Genomic DNA, 25,346 nt, shown 5'->3' with positions numbered 1-25,346 from the left:
TGAACGATGTCTTTGGTAGTTTTATCTCGGCCTTCGATTGCGCTGTATGCTACGCACAAAGTTTTTAAACGCAATCAACCTGTGGTAAGTCAATTCTTCTAAGCAAGCTCCGCCTGACTTCAGTGGAGATTTAGTTCTTTAATTTTTCTTTATTTGTAGTATTGGAGTCCGCCGAAAATCGCTACGTATTCGCAAAATGCGGAGTCGTTTCTTAGCGGATCAAATGCCAATTTTTTGGAGGCCCAATACTTGGATTGGGCGAAGACTAAAGGAAGCATAGATCCTGTAAGTTAATCATTTATTCAGTGGAACGCTCTGTAGTCTCTAAACAGCATGTCAAAATTTGAATTTCAACGTGTTTGCTTATGTTATGTACTATAGCTTTTGCGATTTATATAGATTAGGATGGAACTATAGTAGCGTCTCTCTCAGTTGTGTTGATAAGTCCATATACCTTTGTAAATCCGTTTAATCCTTACTGTGTTTAGTCTGACTTAGTCGTATTTAAAAAAATTGTTCCCATATAGTTAGTTCCCATACTTATACCTACTCATTAATATAAGTTTTGACAACATTGGCACTATTGGCAGTCCTGGGACAACTTTTACAACAGCGTATCGGGACCCCAGCTCAAGATTGAAGAGTTCGAGGACGACTTCAGCCCAACGACTGTCAGTAAGTATAAATTAATAAATATAAATTAAGTATAATGTAATTATACTATGTACCTACATAGTATAATTACTACGAGTACCTATTCGTATATTTTAAACAGTCCGAGCCCAAAGTGCGTGCTATATATTACACTAACTGACCAAGGCACTAATTTGATTGCGAATGTCCATTCTTTATCTAACAGAGAGAAAAGATAATAATAAGGATGCGAAGAGCGAGGCAGAAACGAAGAAGAAAATTAAGTTGCATTTAGCGGTTCAGCAACTCATACGTAGCTACCAGGTAAGCAGGTAGAATTGCCATTTTTTCACAAGATAGAAATGTCTATGAATATTAAAGAATGCCATAAACCGGACAAATTTCGTATTTTTTACAAATAAGGTGTATATCCGGTTCGAAGGACCATTTTATATTCCAAAGTGCTATTTAAATATAATGCTAATTTTATGACACTCTTTATTTGTATTTCCCAATGATAGAAAATCAATTCCCCTTAGAAGCAAGTTCGCAGAAAGTGTCCGACAAAAAGTTCTTTTGACTTAGTATTAGGTACGATCGCCCACACTGTTAACTGTACATCGGTGGAACGTATGCTTTTGTATTTTGTAATTTAAGATCCACCGATGCAGGTACAGTTAAGATTGTTCCTGTTTGTACTTAAGTTAGATTTTATTTATATTTATCGTAACAGGCACGCGGACATCTCCTGGCAAAAGTGGATCCTCTAAACCTGTGGATACCTGCGAAAATGATTTACAAGTTTAGATCAACTGGGATGGACACCACGGGTTTGAAGAGCCCTATCGTGGTGCGCGAGCTGGGTACCAGTCTAAGTAAGAAACGAAATTACAAACTTAATTAATGTGTATTCTGTAAAGCTATACCTTCATGGAGCAGCGACCCAAATTCGAGCGATAGAGAGGCAAATAGAAGACCGAACGATGGAAGTGTTTCGAGGTTATAACGCGCAGTTGTCGATCCTGCGCAATCTCCCGCCAGTTAAGTACTTAAATACCTACTAGGCCGGTTTGGATTTGAGATCTTATAAGTCCGTACCAGTGAATCTCGGCTTTGCCTAAAGGTTGACTGGTAGAGAATGCCTCATGGCATTAAGTCCGCCCTTTGTACTGTAAGGTTTTGTTTTGTGCAATAAAGGTTAAATAAATAAAATACCAGGTTCCGTCCGAGCTTATACTAACACTTAAATTTAAAATGGCCTGTATCGTTTAATTTTAGATTTACCAACAAAAATGCTTTGTTTTTAATTTCAGAAGACGAACATATGGACATGCAGTTTGAGCTCCCAGATAGAACATCCATCGGCGGAACTGAGCATGCGTTAACGTTAAGGTATTTTTGAATTAATTCTCCTGAAATTCCTAAATCAATGTAAACGGGTATTTTGTTTGAACCTTTGAACATCCCTCAAACTTACTGAGCTAGCGTAGGTACAGTCACCTCATGGGAATGTTAATCCATTTAGGGTCCTAGCCTAGCTAAATTGGACATTCCATAGCACAAGTATTGAAAACCAATTTAGCTAGGACCCTGAATGACATAACAATCGCTGAGCGTGATGGTATTATGATAAATGTAGTATTATAATAAAGCGTAACTTTCTGATCCCGCGTGTTATACCTAGAGACGATATAGGTATCTTCTAACACGCGCACACGCAGAAAAACCCACCGTATCTCCTAAATGCAGCTTTTCGTATTTTCCAGTCCACTAACCGTACGTTTTGAATATTCAAAAGTGGTCAAGTTTTTTCATTTGTAGTCTGCCTCTTTCGCACTCATGAAATGTTCAAATTCAAATACGTGAATAGCTTCACTTCAGATCTGTGGTAATCATATTATGTTGTGATGATGATGTTGTTTTAGGGAAATAATAAACCGGTTGGAACACGTGTACTGCGGCTCGATAGGCATCGAGTACATGCACTTGTTCGATGTGGACGCCGTCCAGTTTATCCGCGACAGGATAGAAAAGCCCGGCTCCTACGATCATTCGATCGAGGAGAAACGGTTGATCATGAGAAGGCTCACTAAGGCTGTGTTGTAAGAAACCATATCTATTTGCCACAAAAGTATAATACTGAACTAGCCTCAACCATCGATTGCCACTAAGAGCAGACCTTTGCCACGTACCTACTCGATCCGTTGTGTGGACTTTCGTCTACCTAAGGATTCTAAGGGACGCCATGCGCAGCGCTTCCCTGTCCTCCGTTCCGTATATCTAAGTATACATGCCTAGTTTTTTTTACTTCTTAAATAACTAGTTAACGTGAAACTATCACCTTCACCACCGATATTTACCTACTCCCGTATCATTGACTTGACTGGCTTTTCTGAAACAGAATTTTATTCCAATTGCTTTTATAGCCTAGAAAAATACTTCGCAACAAAATGGCCGGCAGAGAAACGTTTCGGTTTAGAAGGAGGCGAGAGCATGATCGCGATGCTGGAAGAGATCGTAGATACCAGCACTAAGCTTGGCGTGGAGTCCATCGTCATTGGCATGCAGCACAGAGGTACGACGCCCTGAGCCATGCACCTTCCCACTTCCCAGCTATTAAATACCTTTTTTCACCTCAGCAGCTCGAACAAGGGTACTTTGCTACTTAAAAACAGTGAGCAAAATCGCATTTTGCTCACTGAGTGGGACAAAATGAGCAAAATGCGATTTTGCTCACTGTTTTTAAGTAGCAAAGTACCCTTGTTCGAGCTGCTGAGGTGAAAATTTAATTGTTGGTATATCTTAAGAAAACATGAGTGAATAGAGGTAAGTGATGAAGAAGGAATACATTTTTCGGGTTCTCTAATATGTTCTCACTGCTGAGGTGAAAAATGTTGTGTACTACACGAGATCAAAGTTATTTACATCTCGTGCGCTTTTGAGTCCCTTACTACGCTCAAGATTCTAAATTAGATTCACTCGCTACGCTCGTGAATCTATTATGGAATCTTTCGCTTGCACGGGACTCAAAATAAGTACTCGAAGAAATATCAAACTTTGATCTCTTGTTGTACAAATAACTATTCTCCATCTCCTTGCGTCGATAGTCCAATACTGACCCATCAGGGCATCCGTATAATATCTCCGGTGCAATGTATCTCCATTTATGTCGGTTCTCGGCAGCATGAACCGCTTCGCCAACTGTAATGGTGAGTGTGGTGCGGACCTGGTTAGTCCAACGTATTGGGTCCTTTTCAACAATAAGTTTGGGACAATAAGTTTTTTAGTTGGATTTGCGGGAAAACTCAAAAATCCTCCGAAGAAAAATTATAAATTATTATTTGTCCTACTTATTCCTTAGTTCCTCCCTTTCCTATTTCTCCGATTGCAGGACGATTGAACATGCTGGTGAATGTTTGTCGGAAACAGTTGACGGATATCTTTGCGCAGTTCAAACCCATGGAACCAAAAGAACCGGTTAGAATACCCCAAAATTTCTTAAATATGTTCCTCAGCGTGCCATGCTGGCCATATTGGTGTACTTGTAGTAATAAAATCTGCTACGATATTTCAAAATTCAACATTGGGACCAAATTCTTAATTCGGATTTCAGGAGCATTCTTCGCTAACACCATACATCAGTTTTAGAACCAAAAAGACTATTAGCATCTAACATCGAGTAGCGGAACTATCAGTACTGCTACATCTATTGTCAAGTAGCAGTTCTGATAGTTCCGTTACTCGATGCTAGATGTAGACACTGAAATTAATAGTCTAACTAACTGATGTATGAAGTATGAAGTGAGCACTCTTGTCTTATTATATTTCTCTATGCTAAAACACAGAACGCTAAATATTTGGTTCCAGTTTTACAAAAAAACTGGGCAATATCTTTCTTGTAGGGATCCGGCGACATCAAATACCACTTGGGTACATACATCCATCGCTTCATCCGGCGAACGAACAAGTACATCAAGGTGTCAATGAGTGCGAACCCCTCCCATTTAGAGGTGGTCGGGCCCGTGGTAGCTGGGAAAACCAAGGCTGAGCAGTTCTGGAAGGGAGACTCTAATGGGGATAAGGTTAGGACTTCTACAAATAGGTATACCTTAATCATTTTTTACACGATTAACTAAGAGTCAAAATTAAGACACGTTCTTACAAAACCTAAGCACCCTCGCTAGGTCTAAAGTACTCGAAAGTAATAGATGAAGTAATAAAGTTATAGACGCATGTCCACAAGAAAAATCAGCACTTTTTCGTTTTGTGTGTAATAAGACTAGGTACCTACATTAGAATGGCGAGCAGTTTAACTTTTAATTATTTCAACAAGTGTTTTTTTGCCCAGTATTGGTTCACTTCATAACCCTGGTCTTAATCTCTCAACCAGACGATGGCGATCATAATGCATGGTGACGCAGCTTTTGCGGGCCAGGGCGTGGTGTACGAGACGATGCATCAGACCAACCTGCCCGGCTTCACCACCCACGGCTGCATACACATCGTGTGCAACAACCAGATCGGCTACACTACCGAGCCACGATTCTCGAGGAGCTCGCCTTACTGCTCAGGTACCATTCCATACTGTTAACTGACAATCGTGGCTTTAACACCATTCATATTTTGATATCCTTGCAGACCTCGCCAAATGCGTTGACGCACCTTGCATCCACGTCAACGGCGATGACCCAGAGGCGGTCGTGAAAGCTGCTCGCATCGCCATTGAGTACCGCTGCAAGTTCAAAAAGGACATAGTGCTTGACCTGGTCTGCTACCGCCGTTTTGGACATAGTGAGGAGGACGAGCCTATGTACACGCAGCCTTTCATGTATAAGAAGATTAAGACCATGAAGACAGGTAGGTTAGCCACTAAGCTGTAAATACGGGGGGAGGGGGGGGGGGAATTTTCACGCAATTTTTAAAAAAAAATTATAATCCCCTTACAAAAATGCGGGTATTTTCTGAAACTTGCCCATGTGGACAATTTCGCAATTTTGGAAAGTTTCCGTCGGCACATCCGTAGGTACCTACATGACAACCTGATAAGCTGTAAAGAAGGTTCAATTCTAACAATTCCTATTCGCAATCCAGTGGACCAAATGTACCGCGACAAACTGAAGGCTGAAGGCACTGTGTCGGACACGGACATCAAGGGTTGGGAGAAGGAGTACACAGACACGCTGAACAAACACTTCGAACTGGCCAAGAAGGTCACCAAGCTCAGTATCATGGACTGGATCGACACACCGTGGACCGGATTCTTCGAATCCGTGGATCCTAAAACGGTCTGATCTTTATCAGTTTATATCTGCGTTAGATCCACGCTTGGCTAAGCCCGGCTTTGACCCTCAGATATCATGAAAATGGGTGAAGCATAAAGCCGGGCCTGACCCGGCACTGTAACATGTTAGGACGAGGCTAGCTACGATCAACAAGTCCCAGTAGTTCAATTAGGTATATAAACTATACCATAGATAGACCAAATTATAGTTTACGAGTATTTCGATTTTAATAAGATTACGATTCTGAACAAACTCGATAGTGATACAATAAAATTCGTCTTTCAGCTCTAATTTCACAGATCTTGAACAATTGGAACATGGAAGTCCGTTGTAAAAATTGTTTAGCGTGTACTAACCCAGTTGTTAATAATTAGCAATCCCCTCTTTGGTTTATCGATTTCAGATCCTACCAACCGGGATCAGTCAAACGTCCATCAACTCGATAGCTAACCACTTCTGCAAAGCGCCTGAGCCTTGGGCTTTCGAGCTCCACAAGGGTATCGCCAGGATCCTGCAGAACAGGGAGAAACAGGTAATGTCAAACTATTAAGGCGGCCATTTTATTACTTTTTCTGCTTGTTAGAGTCCAACGCCAAATAAATATAGAAAAGCCCCTAACTTCAAATTTACAGATTTATCTTAGACGGACTTTACTGTAATATGCCTTTACCGAACCCGTATATATTTCCATAAACCTAATAAGTTTCAAGAAATGTTTCCCTTTTTCTTTTCCTGGCCCTCCTTAAGTTTCCCACGACACCCAATCCCAAATAAATGTACTTGGGTTTGGATCTCGTTGATGGTGTGGAAGAAGTTCATGTTCAGACATTTTTCAAATTTTTTTCAACATTTAACCACCAAGAGTTTTTGTTCAAAAATACAAAGATAATTCTTCAAATTTTGAGGTGATGTTAATAAACGACATTCTGTTTAACGTGACGTGATAGGTGAAAGAAGGTATAGCGGATTGGGCAATGGGTGAAGCGCTCGCTTACGGTTCTCTGCTCCGAGACAACATTCACATCCGCTTTAGCGGCGAAGACGTGGAGAGAGGCACTATGGCACACAGGTATACCAACATCCACAGAACTACCCACATTTTTTCGCTAGTTATGAATTGACGGGCAGTCGTGCGCCTTTAAAGCTCTCCTTTAAGTCTGAAGCTTCTCTCACACAGTATCGGCAAATTTTCTTAATTATATATTATTCGTTGAGTGAAGAGATCGCTAACGGATCTCTATTGCAAGATAACAACAACGATGAAGAAGAAGAAAATATTTCGCGGCTATGGCTGAACGTGACGAGAACTGCTCAATTGTTTTTATTATTTCTAATCATTATTTTCGCACTAAAAGAACAGCTTCTTAATATCCTGAATTTTATCGTTACTTACAGACATCACGTGCTCCACCACCAAGGCGTAGACGGCGCCACTCACCGCGTTTTCGACTTTCTGTACCCTGACCAGGCCGCGTATCATCTGCACAACAGCTCGTTGTCAGAGTTTGGTGAGTTACATTACATCAATTTAATCACTCCATATGACAGTCTTGAATGATTCACGGTTAGTTTCACTAGACTTATATCGACGCGCACGAATGAGGATAGACCGAGCGCGGTCTACACAACTTTGACACCCGCCCGCTATCTTCAGTTACCCGTGAACAAGATGCATGTAACTGCGTCGAAATATCGGGAGCTCGAAAACAAAACAAAATGTAATCACGTTTCATATACCGGTCGATATAACTCCAGATATGGATGTTATATTGCGGCCTTGTAATTTTTCTTTTATTTCTTTCAACAGGTATTTTGGGTTTCGAGGCAGGCTACTCATACTCTAGCCCTCGCTTGCTAACGATATGGGAGGCGCAGTACGGAGACTTCGCTGACACTGCCCAGCCAGTCTTCGACACTTTCATCGCCAACGCAGAGAGCAAGTGGATCTGCCAGTCGGGGCTTGTAGTTCAGCTGCCTCACGGGATCGATGGAGCTGTTAGTTTATTTCAAGACTAAATACGAGTATCATATATGAGCGCCTTTTCTACCTTTTCTTAAAATAATCTATCTTTATTGGGTAGGTATCTAACTAGGGAGAGATGAGTAAAGGTCCTCTCATCGCTATATTGCATCCTGACAATAGTGGTAACATTAGGTAGGACGTACCCTCTGTCTGTACCTCACTAAAAAGCTTTTTATTTTTCTTAGCCAGTTATAAATGTTATAATGTGTCCCATTGCTAGGCAAAGGCCTCTCCCCTTGATCTACACAACTCCTGTTGCGTTGGTGTGCTTTTTCCGGCCAGTTACTGATGAAGGTGCCTAAGTAGTCCCGCCATCTCTCCCTGGGCCTGCCACGTCCACGCTTTTTTTGTGGCATCCACTTGGTGGCTATACTGGCCCACCTATCCAGATGCATGCGACAGACGTGACCCGCCCAAACAACTTATCATTGCAATTTTTTTAACGATTTTAAACAGAATTCAGAAAATATAAAAGACATCTTGACTTAATTGTGCATGTTATTTAGGGCCCTGAGCACTCGTCGGGTCGACCGGAGCGGTACCTGCTGCAAGCGGATGACGATATGGATCACATCCCCGATTTAGACGACAAAGAACTAGTCCGTGAGTCTCTATACGCTGCTCTTGTTTACCTACTTTTGACCATTTCAGAGCATTTCTCAAAAAATTTGTACATTTCTACAATCTAAGATGTGATCGAAATGTACAATTTTTTTAAGAAATGCTCATTATATTTTCAAATTAATGGTACAGCTGCCGCTAGCTTGTGATTACAGCTCACATGACAACTTAACATGTCTTTTAAGAAAAGAAGAGGAATGGTACCTAACGTACATGAGAGATACAGAAGAGTAAATAAAATCCCATTATTTTCTTAAAAACCCATTTCTTCTTAAACATGTAATGTAATAATGGAATAATAGAACAGGTCCACGCAGTTTGAAAGGAGTTCACCCTCTTCCCGTACCACGTGGTAGTCTATGGCCTAAGCCATTAAAAAGTCAGTAGTGAAATTGGATCCTGCGCAACTTTTCAATTACCCCTAACTAAATCTAAAGGAGCCCACTGATTATCAGTCCTCCGGACGATATCAGCCTGCCAGTTGTTCGGAACTGTCCAATTTTTGTTCTAACTGACTGACTGATGTCGACCGGCGGACTGATAGAAAAGTAGAAAAGTGGGCTCCTTTAGCCTATGCTGTTTAAAGGGCCATCCACACTCGTGCGCGAATCGCGGCGCGAAGCCGCGAACGCGAGTGTGGAGTCGGTATTCGCAGACAACGAAATCTACTCCACACTCGCGTTCGCGGCTTCACCCGCGATTCACGCACATAGTCTGGAGGGGTCTTAACTAGAGATGCAACGGATAGTTGTTTGGCCGGATATCCGGTATCCGGCCGCCGGATATTCGGCCGGCGGAACTATACCTATATTTTGAGTTTTGCAGGTGCGCGTCGTGCAGGTTTCGACCTGTTCCGTAGTGAACGTTCGCGCGGACACATTTCTAGGATCGTAACGAGTTTTATCATGTCATTACGTAGTAAATTCGTTTATAGTTAAAGTGCGCGCGCGTATTTTTGTGTAAACAAATAAGTGTATTGTGTGACATTGGTTACGTATTCATTTCTATCTACTGTGTCGTTAGCATTATGACCGTGACTGTTTTTTAGATTCCATTTTTTACCCCAAAATGTGTTAATTTTACTATCCGGTATCCGGCCGGATAGTAGGTCACTAACCGGTATCCGGCCGGATACTAAAATAACGGCCGGATAGGCCGGATACCAGATAGTAACCGGATATCCGGTGCATCTCTAGTCTTAACATCGTGGGTGTTGCAGTGAAACAGCTACGCGCATGCAACTGGATCGTGTGCAACATCACGACGCCCGCCAACTACTTCCACATGATCCGGCGACAGATCGCCATGCCGTTCCGGAAGCCGCTCATCCTCTTCACGCCGAAGATCGGCCTCAAGCACCCGTACTACCGGTCGCCGTTTAGTGACTTCCTACCAAACACCTGCTTTCAGAGGTAAGATGTGTCTTAATCATGGTTTTATCCAGCGCCGGCCCGAGTACTCGATCAGGGTAGAGCGAGATTAAATTTTGGCGCTCCATGCTCAGTATTCGGTTCCGTAGTTACCTACCCTACCCATCCGTTTTTTGTAGATGTTTGTTTTCACAGTATTTGCCATTTTGGCGCCCTTTTGGCGCCTTACCATTTGGCGCCCAGAGCGGCCGCTCCACTCGCTCTACCCTAGATCCGGCCCTGGTTTTATCCTTCCTCACTACCTGGCGTGTAAATATTTCTCTTTAACTTACCCTCCAATTACATAATATAGTTGAGACTGGGACTGGGCTACACTTTTTTATAACTGGTTTCTTAAGGTACCTGATACCTAGTTGGTCCATTCAACTCTGTTGAGGATAAATGTATCAATAATAATAATACATTATGAAATACCTATTTATAGAGTCAGACCAAGAATAGTCTGCAGCGGATTTGATAGCCCACGCAGTGCAAGTGTTATTTTAAACGTCAAACTTCTATGAAATTATGACGTATAAATGACACTTGCATTGCGTGGGCTATCAAATCCGCTGCAGACTTTTTTTGGTCCGACTCTAATTACCTACACAAATTAGAGTATTTGTAATGAAAACACACGTTACTATTCTACGATTTATTTATTATCAATAAAAATAAGTACAAATAAATACAGATTACAATACTAGATGATTGATTACTAAATATCATGCCTAGCTATAAATCAGCAGGTGTTTAATGGACGCGATTGAAAGAGGCACACTAACATTAATATCATGATCACGGGCAACTACGGCCATGATGAACATCCAAATGTATTAACCAAACAATCTGTCATGGTTTAATAGGTGTAAAATGCAGATGACAAATTTCAAAGCATCAAGGTTTTTTAAAAGTTATGTACATATTTCAAAGATACATAGAACAGTTTAAATTGATACCATCGGCAACGCACACCTTTGTTAACTTAAAAACAAATATTGAAGCTGGACTTGACAGAAGTGCACCTGTTAAAGGCACCTACCATTAGTATGACGATGAAGATGACATGAATGACGAAGTAAATACATCTCTAATTATCTAATTGTAGTAAGAGAGCAACGCTTCTTTTGATCCAATGAGCAGAAGGTTTATCAGATGGCAAGAAAAACGCCAATACAAAATTAGACGAATGCCCAGTTGTCGCTAACACCCCCTTCCTTTCTAAAGTTTTATAAAGAGGGCACTTATACCGTAATCCCTCCTCAAACTTTGACTTTAATTTTGGATACAGCCAAATCGCAGGCAAATTGTCATTTAATACTTTAGGGAATTGCTCGGCAATAGTGTTAGTTACCCGGTCCCAGCGACCGCCATCCATAAAAAGCCCTGCTACGTACACTCCTACTTTAGGAGAATCTCGTTCAAAATCAACATTACGAACTTCGAAATCGAATACCAGTAAGTCTATCGGAATCTTCTTCGCTCTAGCATAGTTTTGCATTGATCCCGTAAGAAAAGCCTGAGTGAAAAAGAAACCAGAAAGCCAAAACGTCGTAGGCTTACCGTTATCATACCAGTTTTTCAACATCTTGAGTCTTTCTGTAAGATCCGTAATATAATTAGGTAGTGGTTTTAAACTAGGATAGGAAACATTACGCCAGTTTTCTGGTATTTTACCGAGCAGCATCGCAGTGGCTTGATGCTCTAGAGCTGGTGACATTACAATAAGGCCTTTTAGCGCTTTTTGTAAGTCCAGCAAAGAAACTTTGATTTCGTTTATCAGTTTGTTAAATCTTTGCATTTCCTGGACCAGCACAGTGTTCATAGACTCACTGTAATCGACTGGATATTTTTTTTGTGCCGACTCTATATCGAACATCTCGGGAAGCTTGGACAAAACTTCTAAAGACATGTGGACTAATATTACTTCTGTATTTCCACCTTCTCCACCGGCTCCAGTGCCCTCAACAAGCACTAACGCTTCTGTCAGTCCCACGGATATAGAATAGTCTCGAGTGATTCCTGCATTCATGTTCAACCCAAAAACTTCTGGCGGAGGATCCACGGGAACTGTCTCTATGTGTTTCAAATAGTCCTGATATTCACATCTCCGGGGCAAACCATACTGAGGCCCAATATCACAAAAAGTATGGTTTGGATCGCTTACCACCCCAGAATTGACATAGTCATCTAAAAGTGTATTTATTAGACGTCTATCCCAATCATCAGTGACTCGACCCCCATAGTTACATTCTCCAGTCAAATATTTTATTGCCACATACTGAATGTCTTCATACTGATTCAAAAACATCTGTAACTGCATAACGGATATTTGGAAATCGGAGTCATTGAAACCATATTGAATATTCCATCCTAATGGTCCGAACTTTTTTCTCTCCTGTACTACCGCATGGAAGAAACTTATCCCGTATAAAAGTTTGCTGAAAGTTCTATCTTTTCCTTGACAGCCTTCAAAGAACTGGGGTTCTTTTAATGGTTCTGAATTATAAGATCGGTTCAGGTTGTGTTGGAGTCCAGTTGGAGGTTCGTTAGTCATTTTCACACCGACTTGTAGTATAGATTGAGGGAATTTGTCAGACGGGTAACTTGTCAACCAGAGTCTAAAGCTTAAATCTGTGTTAGTCAAGTCAAAACTTTCAACTATGTCTTCAAGAGCCGGAAGCCAGGATGTAGCTAAGTGACAGTTCTGTAAGCACACCCAGCCACCTTCCAATTGAGCCTTTTCTATCATTGCCGTTGCGATTGGTCCCTGTCCTTGACCCAATGATATCGAATTAAACCGATTTGAATATCCTGACTTCTCACAATATCTCATTAGAGCATCCATGGGATCTGACCCAGGAGATAGAATAAAGATTAGTGGAGTAAAAAAGTTGGAGTCCCCGTATGATTTTGCAATATCAAAAGGAGGAGGTGTAACATACTTGGGCTCCAATTGTTTCTCCACAAATTTAGAAATGGCTATGGTTAACTTATCAGGCCGTAAAACTCTGATTATTAACAATTTCTGAAAGTCGGTTAACGCCTGATCCCATTTGCCTGGCAAAGGCTTATTTTGTGGGTGCATGTCGTCATAAACTATTTTCCATAAAGTCACAGAGCTCACTAAATCGTCTCTAATTCCACGGTAAGAAGGCAAGTCATCAATTCGACACATCTCGTCCCAGGCTTTATCTGTAAGCCATTCAGCAGGCTTCTTCAAAGGATTCTCAACGGCAATTCCTCCAGTTATTAAAAATATATATTCTTCATGATCTATATCACATGTAGATAACATCAATTTAGAGCACATTATAAATGAAAACATGAGTTTATCTTTATCGAACAATGACCGGCAAACATTTTTGTACAAATTATAAGTAAATGTATCTTTTAGAAAATTTAATCTCCTTTCTAAAACTTTAGATTTATTTGCACGCTCGATTGATGAAATGTAAAGACCAATATACCAAGTCAATGAATATTGATACATGGGGTCTACGTTTGGCAGTTCTGTGACACAATAATACAACACAGCTGAATGTGAAGCTATAGGTTTATAACCAAGCCGAAACTTTTCAATCGCACGTTCAGTTTCAACACTTGCTTCTTGTTTTTTCATAATATCGATTGCCAATAATTTGGATGAATCCAAAACTTCAATTGCAGTTTCATCCTCTAAAATATCACCCTTTGATTCCTGCAAAGTGCGTAAAATGTCATCCTCCACTTGCTTTAAAGCACTTTTATTAGCTGCGCCTTGAACTATAAGTTTTTCGCGTTTGTCTTGCAAATCAGGACGTTCTTTAGCTACGACTATTCCAAGTAATTGATCCTCCAAACCGTCTTTAGTCAAAGCAAAATTAATTAAAGTCACTTTATTAAAAATATCAGGCAAATAATGTGGGTTCCTTAGCTTTGTAGTCATGTATAATCTGAAATTGGAATGATATTCTATGACATTGTCACCTAATGAAATAAACTCTTTGCCACCTTGCTTATACGTCTGTTTCAATAATATCGGATCTAAAGGTGCCTCTATGTCTTCTAATACGCAATCAAATAAAACAGGTTTGCCGTACTCTAAAGATGTTTCTATAACTTTCATGTAATTATCATCAGTGAATTTTAATACTTGGAGATCATTCGATTTTTCCATATTTTTAATCCATTTATTTGCTTGCCCTTGAGGATCTACTAGTAAAGACCATCGTAGAGAATTATCTAAAATAATACCATTGTCAATGGAGAATGCATCTCTAGGTAATCCTGCAATGCACCAATTTTGTATTTTGATACTAGAACCTAAAACGTTTTTTAGGACAAAAACATCCGAATGCGGCATTTCCAGTTGGATTATTAGTTGAAACCATTTGTCAGTCATTTCAGTCCTCACCGGTAAGGTATAAGGCGCTAAATAGGCAATTATTCCACAGGAAATCAATATGTCTCCCGCTAAATTGTCAAACAATAATTGTACATTTTCAGCGGCTGTCGTCCAACGCACCTTTTCTCCTCCTAAACCACCTAGCAATTTTTCGGCTCTACAAAGTTTATCTATACATAACTGCACTTCGTCTTCCAGAGCTTTCTTTTGAATATTGGCTTCTGTTAACGATTCATGTAACTCAGCTAGCTTAGCTTCTAAACGAGCAACTGTTGCCTTCTTCTCTTCTAAGATAGCCATAGTTTCAGAAAACTCTTTTTCAGCTGCATTTAATTTAGCTTTCTTTGGGGCTACCACTTTAGCAACAGCATCATACATATCCATAGCAATTATCCATTTGCACAATCCTTCAGCGGCCGTAGAAGCTTTAGCAATAATATGGGGTTTGAAGTCTTTATTAGAAAGATAATCTTTTCTAATTTTTTTCATGGTCTCAACGGGTATATTGTCCTTATCGTAGTTTTTCAGAGACTCTAAAAAGCTCATGTCGCCTAATATTCTTTTACTTGGCCCCCAGTAATCCAGTATTTTTTTGCCAGGATTCTCAGGATCTGGAATTTTATCGGGAGGTATACCTTTCATGACGCAAACTGCAGCCATGACCAACTTGACAGTGGCTGGGGGGTTCTTCATTGATTTAACAATAGTTATATCAGCAGGTTTAAGGGTATTTAAAGCCGCAATAGCATCCTCTAATATCGGTAAAGCAAGAGCTAAATCAGCCTCACAATCTTTCTTCAGTTCTTGCGCAGCTGCTGCTTGTACATTAGCAACTTTTTGATCAGCTCTTACTTGTGCAGCAGCTTTGTCAGCACTCTGAGTTTCCGTTTCTATCTCTTCCATCATTTTGGCTGACTTTTCGGCCATGATAATGAGTCGAGGTTTTAGGTCATTCAAATCACTCTGCATGATCCCTACAGCATCAGCTGCTTGGCTAAGTTTATCCAAACCATTCGTATATCTGAGCTTGGCTGCCTTCAGCTCTCTTTGTTTTTTATTCGTCAATGTCGTGAAGGACTTGATCAAATCTAAATAAGAAGCAGATGTTATGTATGTTTTTCTGCCATACAGACTATAAAATTCTCTTGAAATACGTCTAGCATCAACATGAAATTGCTTACAAGCTATAACAGCAGCAGATTTTGCTTGATCAGGCACGTTCACTTTTCCCATATAATGATGAGCTACCATAGTCAACGCGTCTTCAGGCCAACTATCAAACCAATCGATAGTACAACAGTTTACTAGTGATGGATAATGTCTTAATCGAGTTCGAAAAGCATTGCCAATCGGACTAAAGCACAATACACAATGTAGTTTAGTTTTGCACCTTGCAACAAAGAAAGCCATAATTTTCAGAGGGCTGATGTCTAAGTTACGGTTTCCTCCTTGAGCTGCTAGGCGTACTAGCTCAAGTATTTCTTGTTTTTCATCTAGACCGTATAGATTAGGTACTTCGCCTGAATTTAGCAGACTGTCTAAATTCTGAATGAACACTTCTTCAGTTATTTGATTATCAGTGAACAAAAATGTTGTTTCTTTATTGAGACCGCCTGATTCACGAAGGACTAACTTTATGTCACCATGCCAGTCTTTAACATTATACGACTTAGTAATATCAGGTTGGTAAACATTTTGACCTAATATTGTACAAGCTAGCCGTGTTAATGACTGGCGACCCGAACCACCTACCCCTACTAATAAAGCATTTCCAGAAGGCATTGATAAGAGACGACAAATTCTTGACAAATGTTCTAACGCATAATCGAATAAAACTATATCCATTTTTGCTTTGTGCATAGAATTGTACTCGTTTAACATTGCATCTGCCACATTCAGAAAAGCTTCTTTTGAAGGAAGTTCATCGTAACGCCTTTCGCCTTCTGCACTATCCGCGTCTAAATAGCATCCAAACATCATAGCTTTGATATTTTCTTCTGTTACTTGACCTTCTTCATTTGCGTATGTATCCAGTGCAGTTTCAAATGCATCTTTCATGCAGTCACGAGTAGACTTTTTAAGAACTTCGTAAAACCAAGAACGGTCAGCCTCATCCACGAGTCTATCATAAAATACACGCATAATTTCATGCACCCAAAGCCTTGTGAATGTCTTCTTGCTCTCAGCCGATTCCTTTCTTAACAATGTACAACCTTGTATGACTCTTGAGAAGTCTCTAAGATTGAAAACGTAATGTGATTTGGCAGGAGTAGGTCGCAATCCCTCACTAGCTCTATCGTAAATATCCATTGTGGCTGCTATTATATTTACAATAACAGGCTGTGTGTCTTGACCGAAACCATTTTTTCTCCAGCCCAGTTGAAGAAGAGTAGTGAAAATTTTGCACATGCTTTCCTTTGAAAATTCGTTTATTGAATAAATATTGAAATGGCGCAGCATTCTTGGGTATATCAATTGCCGGCTGCCTCCGACTGGGCCGATAGCTCCATAAAAAAGTGTATCGAGTAGATACAGTTTTTTAGTGGTCTTTAAATTGTACCAATGTTTCTGGTCAAAGAAAAGTCTAAGCAATTCTATAGCCGCTTGTGCGCCGTACTCTTCTTTAGCCGGCATATTCATGTCATCTATAAATATAATTGCTTTTTTACCTTTAGTAGGACCATATATGTTATTTCTTCTTTTCACTAACTTAGATATAACCAACTCTTGCGTTTGATTAGCCGAAGTAGTTGTAGTAAACGTTATAAAACCTGGGGTGTACTTCTCCATGTCGATTTTATTCATCAAAAAATTTTGGACATAAAAACTTTTCCCGGTACCCGTCGGCCCAATCAACAATAACGGTTGGGCAAATTTTGTATGCAGTTTTAGTAAAAACATGTATTTTTCTGTTTCAAGAGTTGGTATAACAGTTTGCAAAAGATTGATTTGTTCTTTAACCTGAGCGGCCTTAACAGCTTCGGACCACGTCTTCCAGCAGCCTTTACCTTTATAAACGTAATAATGGTCAATGAGCATGCCCTCGGGAGGAATAGATACTTCGAATCGATCTAATTGGGACGGCATTCCCTTTTCGCCTTTGAAATATTCCTTCACAAGATCGTCAAACTTTTCACGGGAATCACTGTTCAATATTCCACCTACACCCCATACCAAAGCAGTGATGAAAGACGCTTGAAGCCAGCATCTGGTATGTTTTGTATCTTCTTCGCCTTCGATAGCATTGTTCATCAGCATTTCAATGAGACGAAGAGTACTCATTAATAAATTGACCTCCCCTGCTGTAACCAACTGGCTACAGTTCTTTCGAACAAAGTAGATCATGGGCTCAAAAAGCCATTCGCACATATCGTAAATAAATTGCTCATTGTCTTCAAGCCAATAGGAGCTAAGTGTTTTTATCCAGGATTTATAAAATGGATGAAAACCGAGCGTAACCGACTCCATGTAAATCATGCCACATCTTGATACCGTAGCTGGCGAGGCTTGAGCAAGATCCATCACTTCGAATATCATTGACATTACATGTGTCATGGCCATCACTTCCCCGGATGTTAGACATAGTTTCTTATTATCGTCTAGCACAGTGTTCATATTCTCAATCCAAACAGCATCCACTGGGCCATCAAAAATAATCCATTTCCTGGTCGGAGTGTCTTCTGAAGCGAAATCTCTAAACATCGTGGCAACAATACCGTCTGTCCATTCATACGAAATTGGATCAAATGCTCCGTAAAGCTGTCCCATTGTTACAGCCTTTGGATTTATTACTTTATAGGTACATGCACAGCCTCCCGGTTGATTTTTTTCATGCATTAATGTAAGAGATTCGGAAAGAATTTTCAATGTCATGGACTTTCCTGAATAAGTATCTCCAACCAACATGAACCCGTGCCGAACAATCATCATTTCATACGTTTGAATTACTTTCATCAAAAAGCAATCCATTGGTTGGAGATTATTTAATTCGCAAGTATCGTTGCATGCTTTTAAGAAATTATCATAGTCTGGTTTTGGTAAAATTATGTCAGGGAATAGATCTGATATTATGCCTTCAAACAATGGAACATCAAAAGACAAGAACTTTGGCAAATTTACGTCGGTGATTGACCGTAGCAGTAAAATGCTTTCCTTTTCGTCAGGAAAGCTTCTCTTTAAGGTTCCCGCAGCAGATAAAACTGTTTTTACAGCTCTCATTCCATAATCATAATGATTTTGGGAAGATAGTTGTTCGGAACAAAGTTTGTACGTTGTAACTATTTTTACTGACAAATTGCGTGCGTCGATAAACCCAAAAGAGTAAAGAGATATTTCCCCTATCATCGCGTAATCTGGGACCATCATGGCTACAGTTCTAAATAAAACTTTTAGGTTGTCCGGCAACTCGGACCTTCCAGCATATCCTGGATTCATAGTAATACAAACATAACAAGCGGGGTTTAAAATCAAGTTCGTTCCTTCAAATACAAAAGTTTCTAAGTTTGCTCTGACAGCTTGGATAATACATAAAATTTGTTGAGCTATTACGGATAATACTTCCACTTCTATACGATTGAACTCATCAAAACACGCCCACGCACCGCACGAGGCCAGACCTTTGAAGAATTTTCCCATAGCTTTGTAATCTAAGCCATCAGAACAATTGAACACGACGCATTGAACGGCTAAGGCCTTAGCCAAATCTTTAGTCGTTTCTGTTTTGCCGGTACCCGCAGGTCCTTCAGGAGCACCATTTAAATGTAGATAATAAGCTCCTATTAGAGTACGGTAGCACCTATCCGTCAGAGGAGTTATTACTAGTCTGTCAGAATTTCCCAAATATTCGTAAGCATAATTAACTACTGCATTAATAATCCTTACATAAACCCTTTCTTCTTCCCAATAGTAACGTAGCTGGGCCAACCATTGGAAATCAGTAACCTCTGTTACGTTTTTAGAAATGAGTTCAATTATAACATCCTTTGCGTGGACATCTATAACTATGAGGGCTTTTATAGTAATACTATTCAGCTTTGTCAAGTCACTTCGGCGTATTATAGCAACGGTTTCGTTGAGTTGATTCGTCAAACGTTCGTGAAACGTTTCAAGCGCAGTTAGTTTGTGAGTATCAAGCGCTTCGTGAACATCTATAGCCCAGTAAATTTGTGAAATAGATAATACAACCATCCCTTCCCATGATAAAACCCATTCAGTACGTCCTACATTTGGATATTCGTCATAAGATAATTCCGTTTCCATTTTGACAGCTTTAACCATTTGTTCTTCTACCTGGACAAGCCATTTTTCTACAGATCCACATGTAGCTTGTACATTTATGTTTTCGAGAAACTCAACTTGTTCGCCTTCCATTGATATCATAGCTGAAATATTGTAATCCGGGTCGAATACTAATCTGTTTATTCCTTCAAAGCATTTTTTCAAATGTGGTTGCACTTTGAGCGGATTTTTAGTTTCTGATAATATTTCCAGCATCTCATCATTGGATAAAAAGAAGAATCTTGGAAAGTAAAGCCTCTTCTTTTCTAAGTAGTTATTGACCCCGTCATTGATTCTCTCTAAAAGTCCGGAAGCAATTTTTAATACTTCTAGTACTCCAAGTCCTCCGGCTATTTCAGTCACATGAGGATCAGTGTCAACCATCCCCATGTATCGACGATATATAGTGTTGACTTCACCGAACATAACTCCTTCTTCTGGCATTTGTGCTACAATATCCTTCGAAGAAAAAATGGGCAGCAAGTATAACCATTGACTTTGAACCTTTCCCCATTCTTCTATAGTTGCGTTTATTCTTACTATTTTGTTGTACCACTCTTTTACTTGAATTTCAAATGGTTTAACAAAGGCGGAACCCCGCATAGCTATTGTTTTAACAATATGTTCATCTAAAACACATTGAATATCGTCTAGTCCAGATAATATATGTATTCCGGTATCTTTATAGTCACTAGTTTTGAAACATATATCGTCCCATTCAGCTATCATCTTATTTAGATTAGTCACCAGCGCCAATTCTTTTGTTGCAGCTATGCTTATTATTTCGTATTGGTCGAGATCGTCCCAAAGGTTAAAATTGATAATTTTCCGTAAAGTGGTCCCAGCATTAGGAGTCAAGTCGAATTTAGCAATTGCAGACATTTCATCCCAATGCCTTTGCATCAAAGCTTTATTGCACATGATATGCGCCATTTGTACGTTTGGTCGCCATTCCTTAATCTCTGCTATTGCCTGGGCACAAAGTTTCATAGGAGCCGGAAGATTATTCACATCTGGATCATCCACTAATCCCTGAAATCGTCTTTCGTTTCCCTCGGTGATCTGTTGCTTGATTTTATTTTTGTACTCTTTTGACAATTTTAAAAATTCTTTATAGTAAAAGTCGTGGTCTCGTTCTATTGCTAGGTGATCTAAATATTCAAATGTACCATCCATCCAAGTATAGTAGCTACGTTTCCATCTATGAACTAAATGAACTAGATTATAGAATGGTAATATAAAGTCTTTCACTTCTTCTAAATCAGCAAAAGTGGTAATTGGGAATTTAAATGTTTTCTCTTCATTTGTTATCCATGACACTACTTTATCATAGTCCCTCAAGCGATAAGCAAACTTACGCAAATATTCAAGATATTCTAAGGTGTTGTTGACATCGTCCATGTTGTCAAGGAGTTCTAAATAAGGAATCATTTTCAAGACTTCATCATTAAGGTAAGTTATTTTATTCATCAGATTATCTTCCATTTCCATTTTAGTTGCTTCGAAGTCCGTTGCGTTTTTCTCGAATATTGGCTTGATGTCTTTTAACCAGTTTACACATCGCGTGTTGGATTCCACGTGTTCAGCGGTAAGATATGTCATTTCTAACAGGTTTGAAACGATACTTATTTGTCTTGATATTCTTTCTTTCAGGGCTTCAATCAATACTGTTTTAGCATGAGTAATGTAAACTCCTTGTTCAATTAAGTCTGCTGCATTTTCTGGTTGTTTCAATGCTTTATCTTTGATTATTTCGAATTCGTTACAAATATTTTGATTTTCGTCACTGTGTGCTTTCACTATTCCTGCTATTATGTCGTTAATAAATTCCAAAGCCTTATTTTTTAATCCAGTTATCATTTTTAACTGATTGACAACGGCACAATTAAAATACGCATTTGCCACAACTGCAGTTATATCAGAATCTACACTTTGGAAGTACAGTATCTTATCTCGAAACTCTTCAAATTCTTCAGCATCTTCTATAAATTGTAAAAGCTCCGATTTTGCTGTTGGTCCATATAGCATACTGTATTCTAGCCGAAGTTTATCTAAATACCGAATGAGTGGATCAAATACGATATCTAAATGTTTTTGCAACCTCATATGCCCATCTTTATTTAACCACTCGTTATATTGCACCGGTAGAGCATCAAAGTCATAAGGTAAGTTGAGATATTGTTCTATTGGCATCAATTTTTGACCTATTAGGGATATGGCATTAACTATATCATGATAAGTTTCAAACACTGTTTCTAGAGATTCTTCATAAACAAATTCACCGTTGAAATCTAAAGTCAAGTTTATTATTGGCATGGAATCTTTATCTTTCACGGCATTAATTATTGCCTCTATAGATCTGCGCATCAGTTCCTGTATTTGCATAGATATCATTTTGGTCGCACAACGAACAAACTGTGGGACCCTTTTAGAGTGCATGCCTTTTAAACATCTTGGATTCTTTAGCCACTGAACGAGTATAGCATACCAAGTACTGGACACTAAATGGTCTGCCCGCCTGATTTCGTCCATAATCTTTGTTCTAAACACAACCAAATCTATTGGTCCTTTCGCTCGATATTTCGCCATATTAATAATCTCCGTCGGAAACGTTTTTTCAGATGATTCAAGAACAAGTCTTATAAACGGATGCATGATTAAGGCACCGTCTTCTAGTTTCTTTCGGAACCTGAGCATTTTCGCGTGGTTTTCTGTGATTCCCTTGAATTTGAAAAATGGTTCTTCATACCTCTTACGAGGGACTCCAGGCACATCTCTGATAATTGTCTTGACAGCTAAGTCGTGGAGGTGGATGTTCCACTCGTCTTTGCTTTCGTTGAGGAGTTCCTCGGTGAGGGTGGGGAAGGCGGTGCGTAGTTTGGAAGGCACGAGGGCGGTAATCTTTTTCTCCCAGGCTCTGAGCATGGGCGGCGGCTGAACGTTTTCGGCGCTCTTCTTGAGTGTGGCAATGAGCCGCTCTTGTTCTGCTTGGTCGTAATCCAGCAACTGTGCTAGCGGCGGCGGTGGGCGGGCGATCTTTATTTTAATCTTCGATGCGCTTTCCTCTACGGCTTGACGGAAATAAGCTCTTTTTTCCTGTAAAGAGATGTGTTACCAAGTAGAACGGTATTCATACGCTAGTAATTTATAATCAAAAACTTGTGAGCTATATAAGTGTAGAGCTGATGCACTGTTCATTGTGACAGAAAGCAGAAATGTTATTCTCTTCAACTTCTTTGGTTCGTGGTTCGTATCCGTCCCTCAAGAGTCAAGACCTATTGAATCACAAAACCTATCACTCGATTTAAGAATCCTAACGCGAAACCTACAAAGACACAGATTTAGGACTTTCGGCTTATTTGTTATATACAATAAATCAATAATACCTCATGTAAGTATAGGTAATGTATATGGAAGTATAGATACATCGTATGAAGTACACATACCTTAGCTCTTTTATAAGGCGGTGTTGGTGTAAAAGGCAAATTTTCCATGATTCGCACATTTGGAATAGGCGGCATTTTCGGTATTCGACAACCATTTTTCGTCTGTAAAAGTTTTCTCAATTCATACTCCTCCATTTTTCTAATACCTCGACTCTACGTCTATACGCAATTGAAACTTTGTATAAAACAACTATAATAATCCATAATGATAAAATTTAAAAAAAATTACGAATCCCTTCCAAAAATAAGGGATAGGTATGAGTTAAATTGTCAAGGTGTTTGATTGAAGTTAAACATGTAAATAAATCCATGACAACGCCTTAGCCACGGTTGTTTTGTAAATATTTGAGTCCCCAAGCAACGCGTATTGTTAATTAAGTAGGTAAGTACCTAAATGTTTTAAGTAGCGTCAGGGTCGTGTAAGTGTAAGTTTAAAAATTTTAAACATTTAAGATTTTTTTTTATTCTTAATTTTAACCATGTGGTACCGTAATAATAGAAATTGACACGAAATTAATACCAATTGGAATTGGTATCTTGGTATGGATATATGGGTATGGGTGTACGGGTGTGTGGCGGGGGTGTATGGCTTAATGGGTAAACGAGTATTTGGGTGTATGGGTGAACTGGTGTTTGAGTGCATGGATATGGATGTACGGGTGTATGGCGGGTGTATGAGTCAATGGGTGTATAAGTAGGTAAATATAAGTATTTGTGTGTATGGGTGAACTGGAGTTTGAGTAAATGGGTATGGATATGGATGAACGGGTGTAGGTATAGGTAAATAAGTGTTTGGGTGAATGGATGAATGAGTGTATGGGTTAGTGATTGTTTGGGCGGATGGGATGGGTGAACGGTGTATATTATGTGTATGTTTTCCCTTGCCTATATGTTCATACTGCTAAGGTGAAAAGTTGTTGGTATGTGCCATACGAGACTAATGTTTTTTGGACATCGTACCTTAAGAGTCCTTCGCTCAAGGTTCAAAATTAGATCAAGGGATGTCCATGCGTTTAGTGATGGGACCTCTAAATTTCAATCCTTACATTTTTAAGGGCGATCATCGAAAGTGGCCCAGCTAGCAAAAAGCCTGAGTGCGTGAAGAAGTTGATCTTCTGCTCGGGCAAGGTCGCCATCACCATCGACGAGCTTCGCAAGGAGAAGAAGATGGAAGACCAGATCGCCTTGTGCCGTATAGAGCAGCTTTATCCGTTCCCCTACGATATTGTACTCAAGGTAAAGAAATTGTTGACATGACCTTAGTCATCTAAGTTTCTATTCATTTATTGTTACATTCTAAAAATAAACATTTAAACATACTTGTAACACCTTGAATCCTGTCCTTGCAAAATTGTCTCTTGTGTTGTCTTGTATTGTATTCCCAGATGAACGTTCCATTCCTTCAGTCAAGATTTACCTTACCTAAATAAGCTTTCAAATGTATGAGACGTCAATATGCGCATATTAGACTTGCTGTTAGTGTGCTGCGCTGCGCGCTTTATGCGAGCCTTGCATGAGTTGCGCTATCTTAAGCAAACATGCGTACGCACTTGCGGCGTATTGATAGATCTGGCAGTATAATATTCTTTGATCTGGACGCACCTTAACTATAATTTCTTCAGGAGTACTGCCGCTACCAGAAGGCCCGCGTCTGTTTCTGTCAAGAAGAGCACAAGAACCAAGGCCCATGGATTTTCATCAAGCCTCGGTTAGAGAATCTTCTTGGGAAGAAAGTAGAGTAAGTATCCATTTTTAGATACTTAATTGGACCCCCTTTTGTTGGTCTAAAATTCTAAATAATAAACAGAGTACTTACGGGCTATCTATTTGACGATGGTTGGGCATTTTTAACCTTTCTTTCATTGCACACCTGGCCAGTCTAGCCACATTCATCTCATTCTACCGCATAAGTGACGTTTGCCATACTCATGCAAACGCACATTGCCCCGCTACACATCGAGTCTTATTTATACAAATATTCGTATTGCGCCTAAATACCTACAATGGCCAACTGTGTAGAGGTTTACAATTATAGTTTCCTTTTTCCAGGATCATTTCCCGGCCATCGAGTGCTGCGTCAGCGACGGGAATCAAGTGGATTCATGCGAAGGAGCTAAAGGAACTTAAAGAGAAAATTATTGGGTAGCAACATTTCATGCATTTGCAAAGGGGAATTTTTAATATGTTTTGTTAAATAAATTAATTCAGTTTTGTGTCCATATTTATTAACTTTTTCTCTATACCATAAAAGATGCAGGTAAGCGCGTA

At 39.7% G+C, this 25,346-nt stretch overlaps 2 protein-coding genes across 2 annotated transcripts; one reads left to right on the top strand and one right to left on the bottom strand.

Moving 5' to 3' along the window:
* On the top strand, positions 1-25,280 carry LOC134649056 (2-oxoglutarate dehydrogenase complex component E1-like). Its single transcript, XM_063503771.1, has 22 exons — positions 1-84; positions 160-285; positions 591-675; positions 860-957; positions 1,367-1,508; positions 1,947-2,025; positions 2,559-2,735; positions 3,060-3,208; positions 4,025-4,110; positions 4,536-4,715; positions 5,024-5,204; positions 5,272-5,490; positions 5,725-5,918; positions 6,319-6,447; positions 6,863-6,984; positions 7,311-7,423; positions 7,723-7,910; positions 8,445-8,541; positions 9,779-9,971; positions 24,134-24,314; positions 24,701-24,816; positions 25,128-25,280. Exons 1-22 carry the CDS (start codon positions 7-9, stop codon positions 25,222-25,224), a joined length of 3,030 nt encoding a protein of 1,009 aa, XP_063359841.1. The 5' UTR covers positions 1-6; the 3' UTR covers positions 25,225-25,280.
* On the bottom strand, positions 11,019-23,269 carry LOC134649041 (dynein axonemal heavy chain 12-like). Its single transcript, XM_063503742.1, has 2 exons — positions 23,079-23,269; positions 11,019-22,728 (listed from the first exon to the last, which is right to left on the bottom strand). The coding sequence occupies exons 1-2, from the start codon at positions 23,211-23,213 to the stop codon at positions 11,059-11,061; spliced, it is 11,805 nt and encodes a 3,934-aa protein (XP_063359812.1). The 5' UTR covers positions 23,214-23,269; the 3' UTR covers positions 11,019-11,058.
* Positions 25,281-25,346: the final 66 nt, after the last annotated feature.

The sequence above is a fragment of the Cydia amplana genome, chromosome 6 (assembly GCF_948474715.1).
Source record: "Cydia amplana chromosome 6, ilCydAmpl1.1, whole genome shotgun sequence".
Taxonomy (NCBI): domain Eukaryota; kingdom Metazoa; phylum Arthropoda; class Insecta; order Lepidoptera; family Tortricidae; genus Cydia; species Cydia amplana.
Note: the sequence above shows the minus strand (reverse complement) of the source record. Positions and strands in the feature narration are given on the sequence as shown.

Coding starts and splice junctions, on each gene's coding strand:
- LOC134649041 (XM_063503742.1), bottom strand. CDS start 23,213: ATGGAGGAGTATGAATTGAGAAAACTTTTACAGACGAAAAATGGTTGT. Junction 22,729..23,078: donor CGCCTTATAAAAGAGCTAAG/GTATGTGTACTT, acceptor ATCTCTTTACAG/GAAAAAAGAGCTTATTTCCG.
- LOC134649056 (XM_063503771.1), top strand. CDS start 7: ATGTCTTTGGTAGTTTTATCTCGGCCTTCGATTGCGCTGTATGCTACG. Junction 5,491..5,724: donor GATTAAGACCATGAAGACAG/GTAGGTTAGCCA, acceptor TTCGCAATCCAG/TGGACCAAATGTACCGCGAC. Junction 8,542..9,778: donor AGACGACAAAGAACTAGTCC/GTGAGTCTCTAT, acceptor TGGGTGTTGCAG/TGAAACAGCTACGCGCATGC.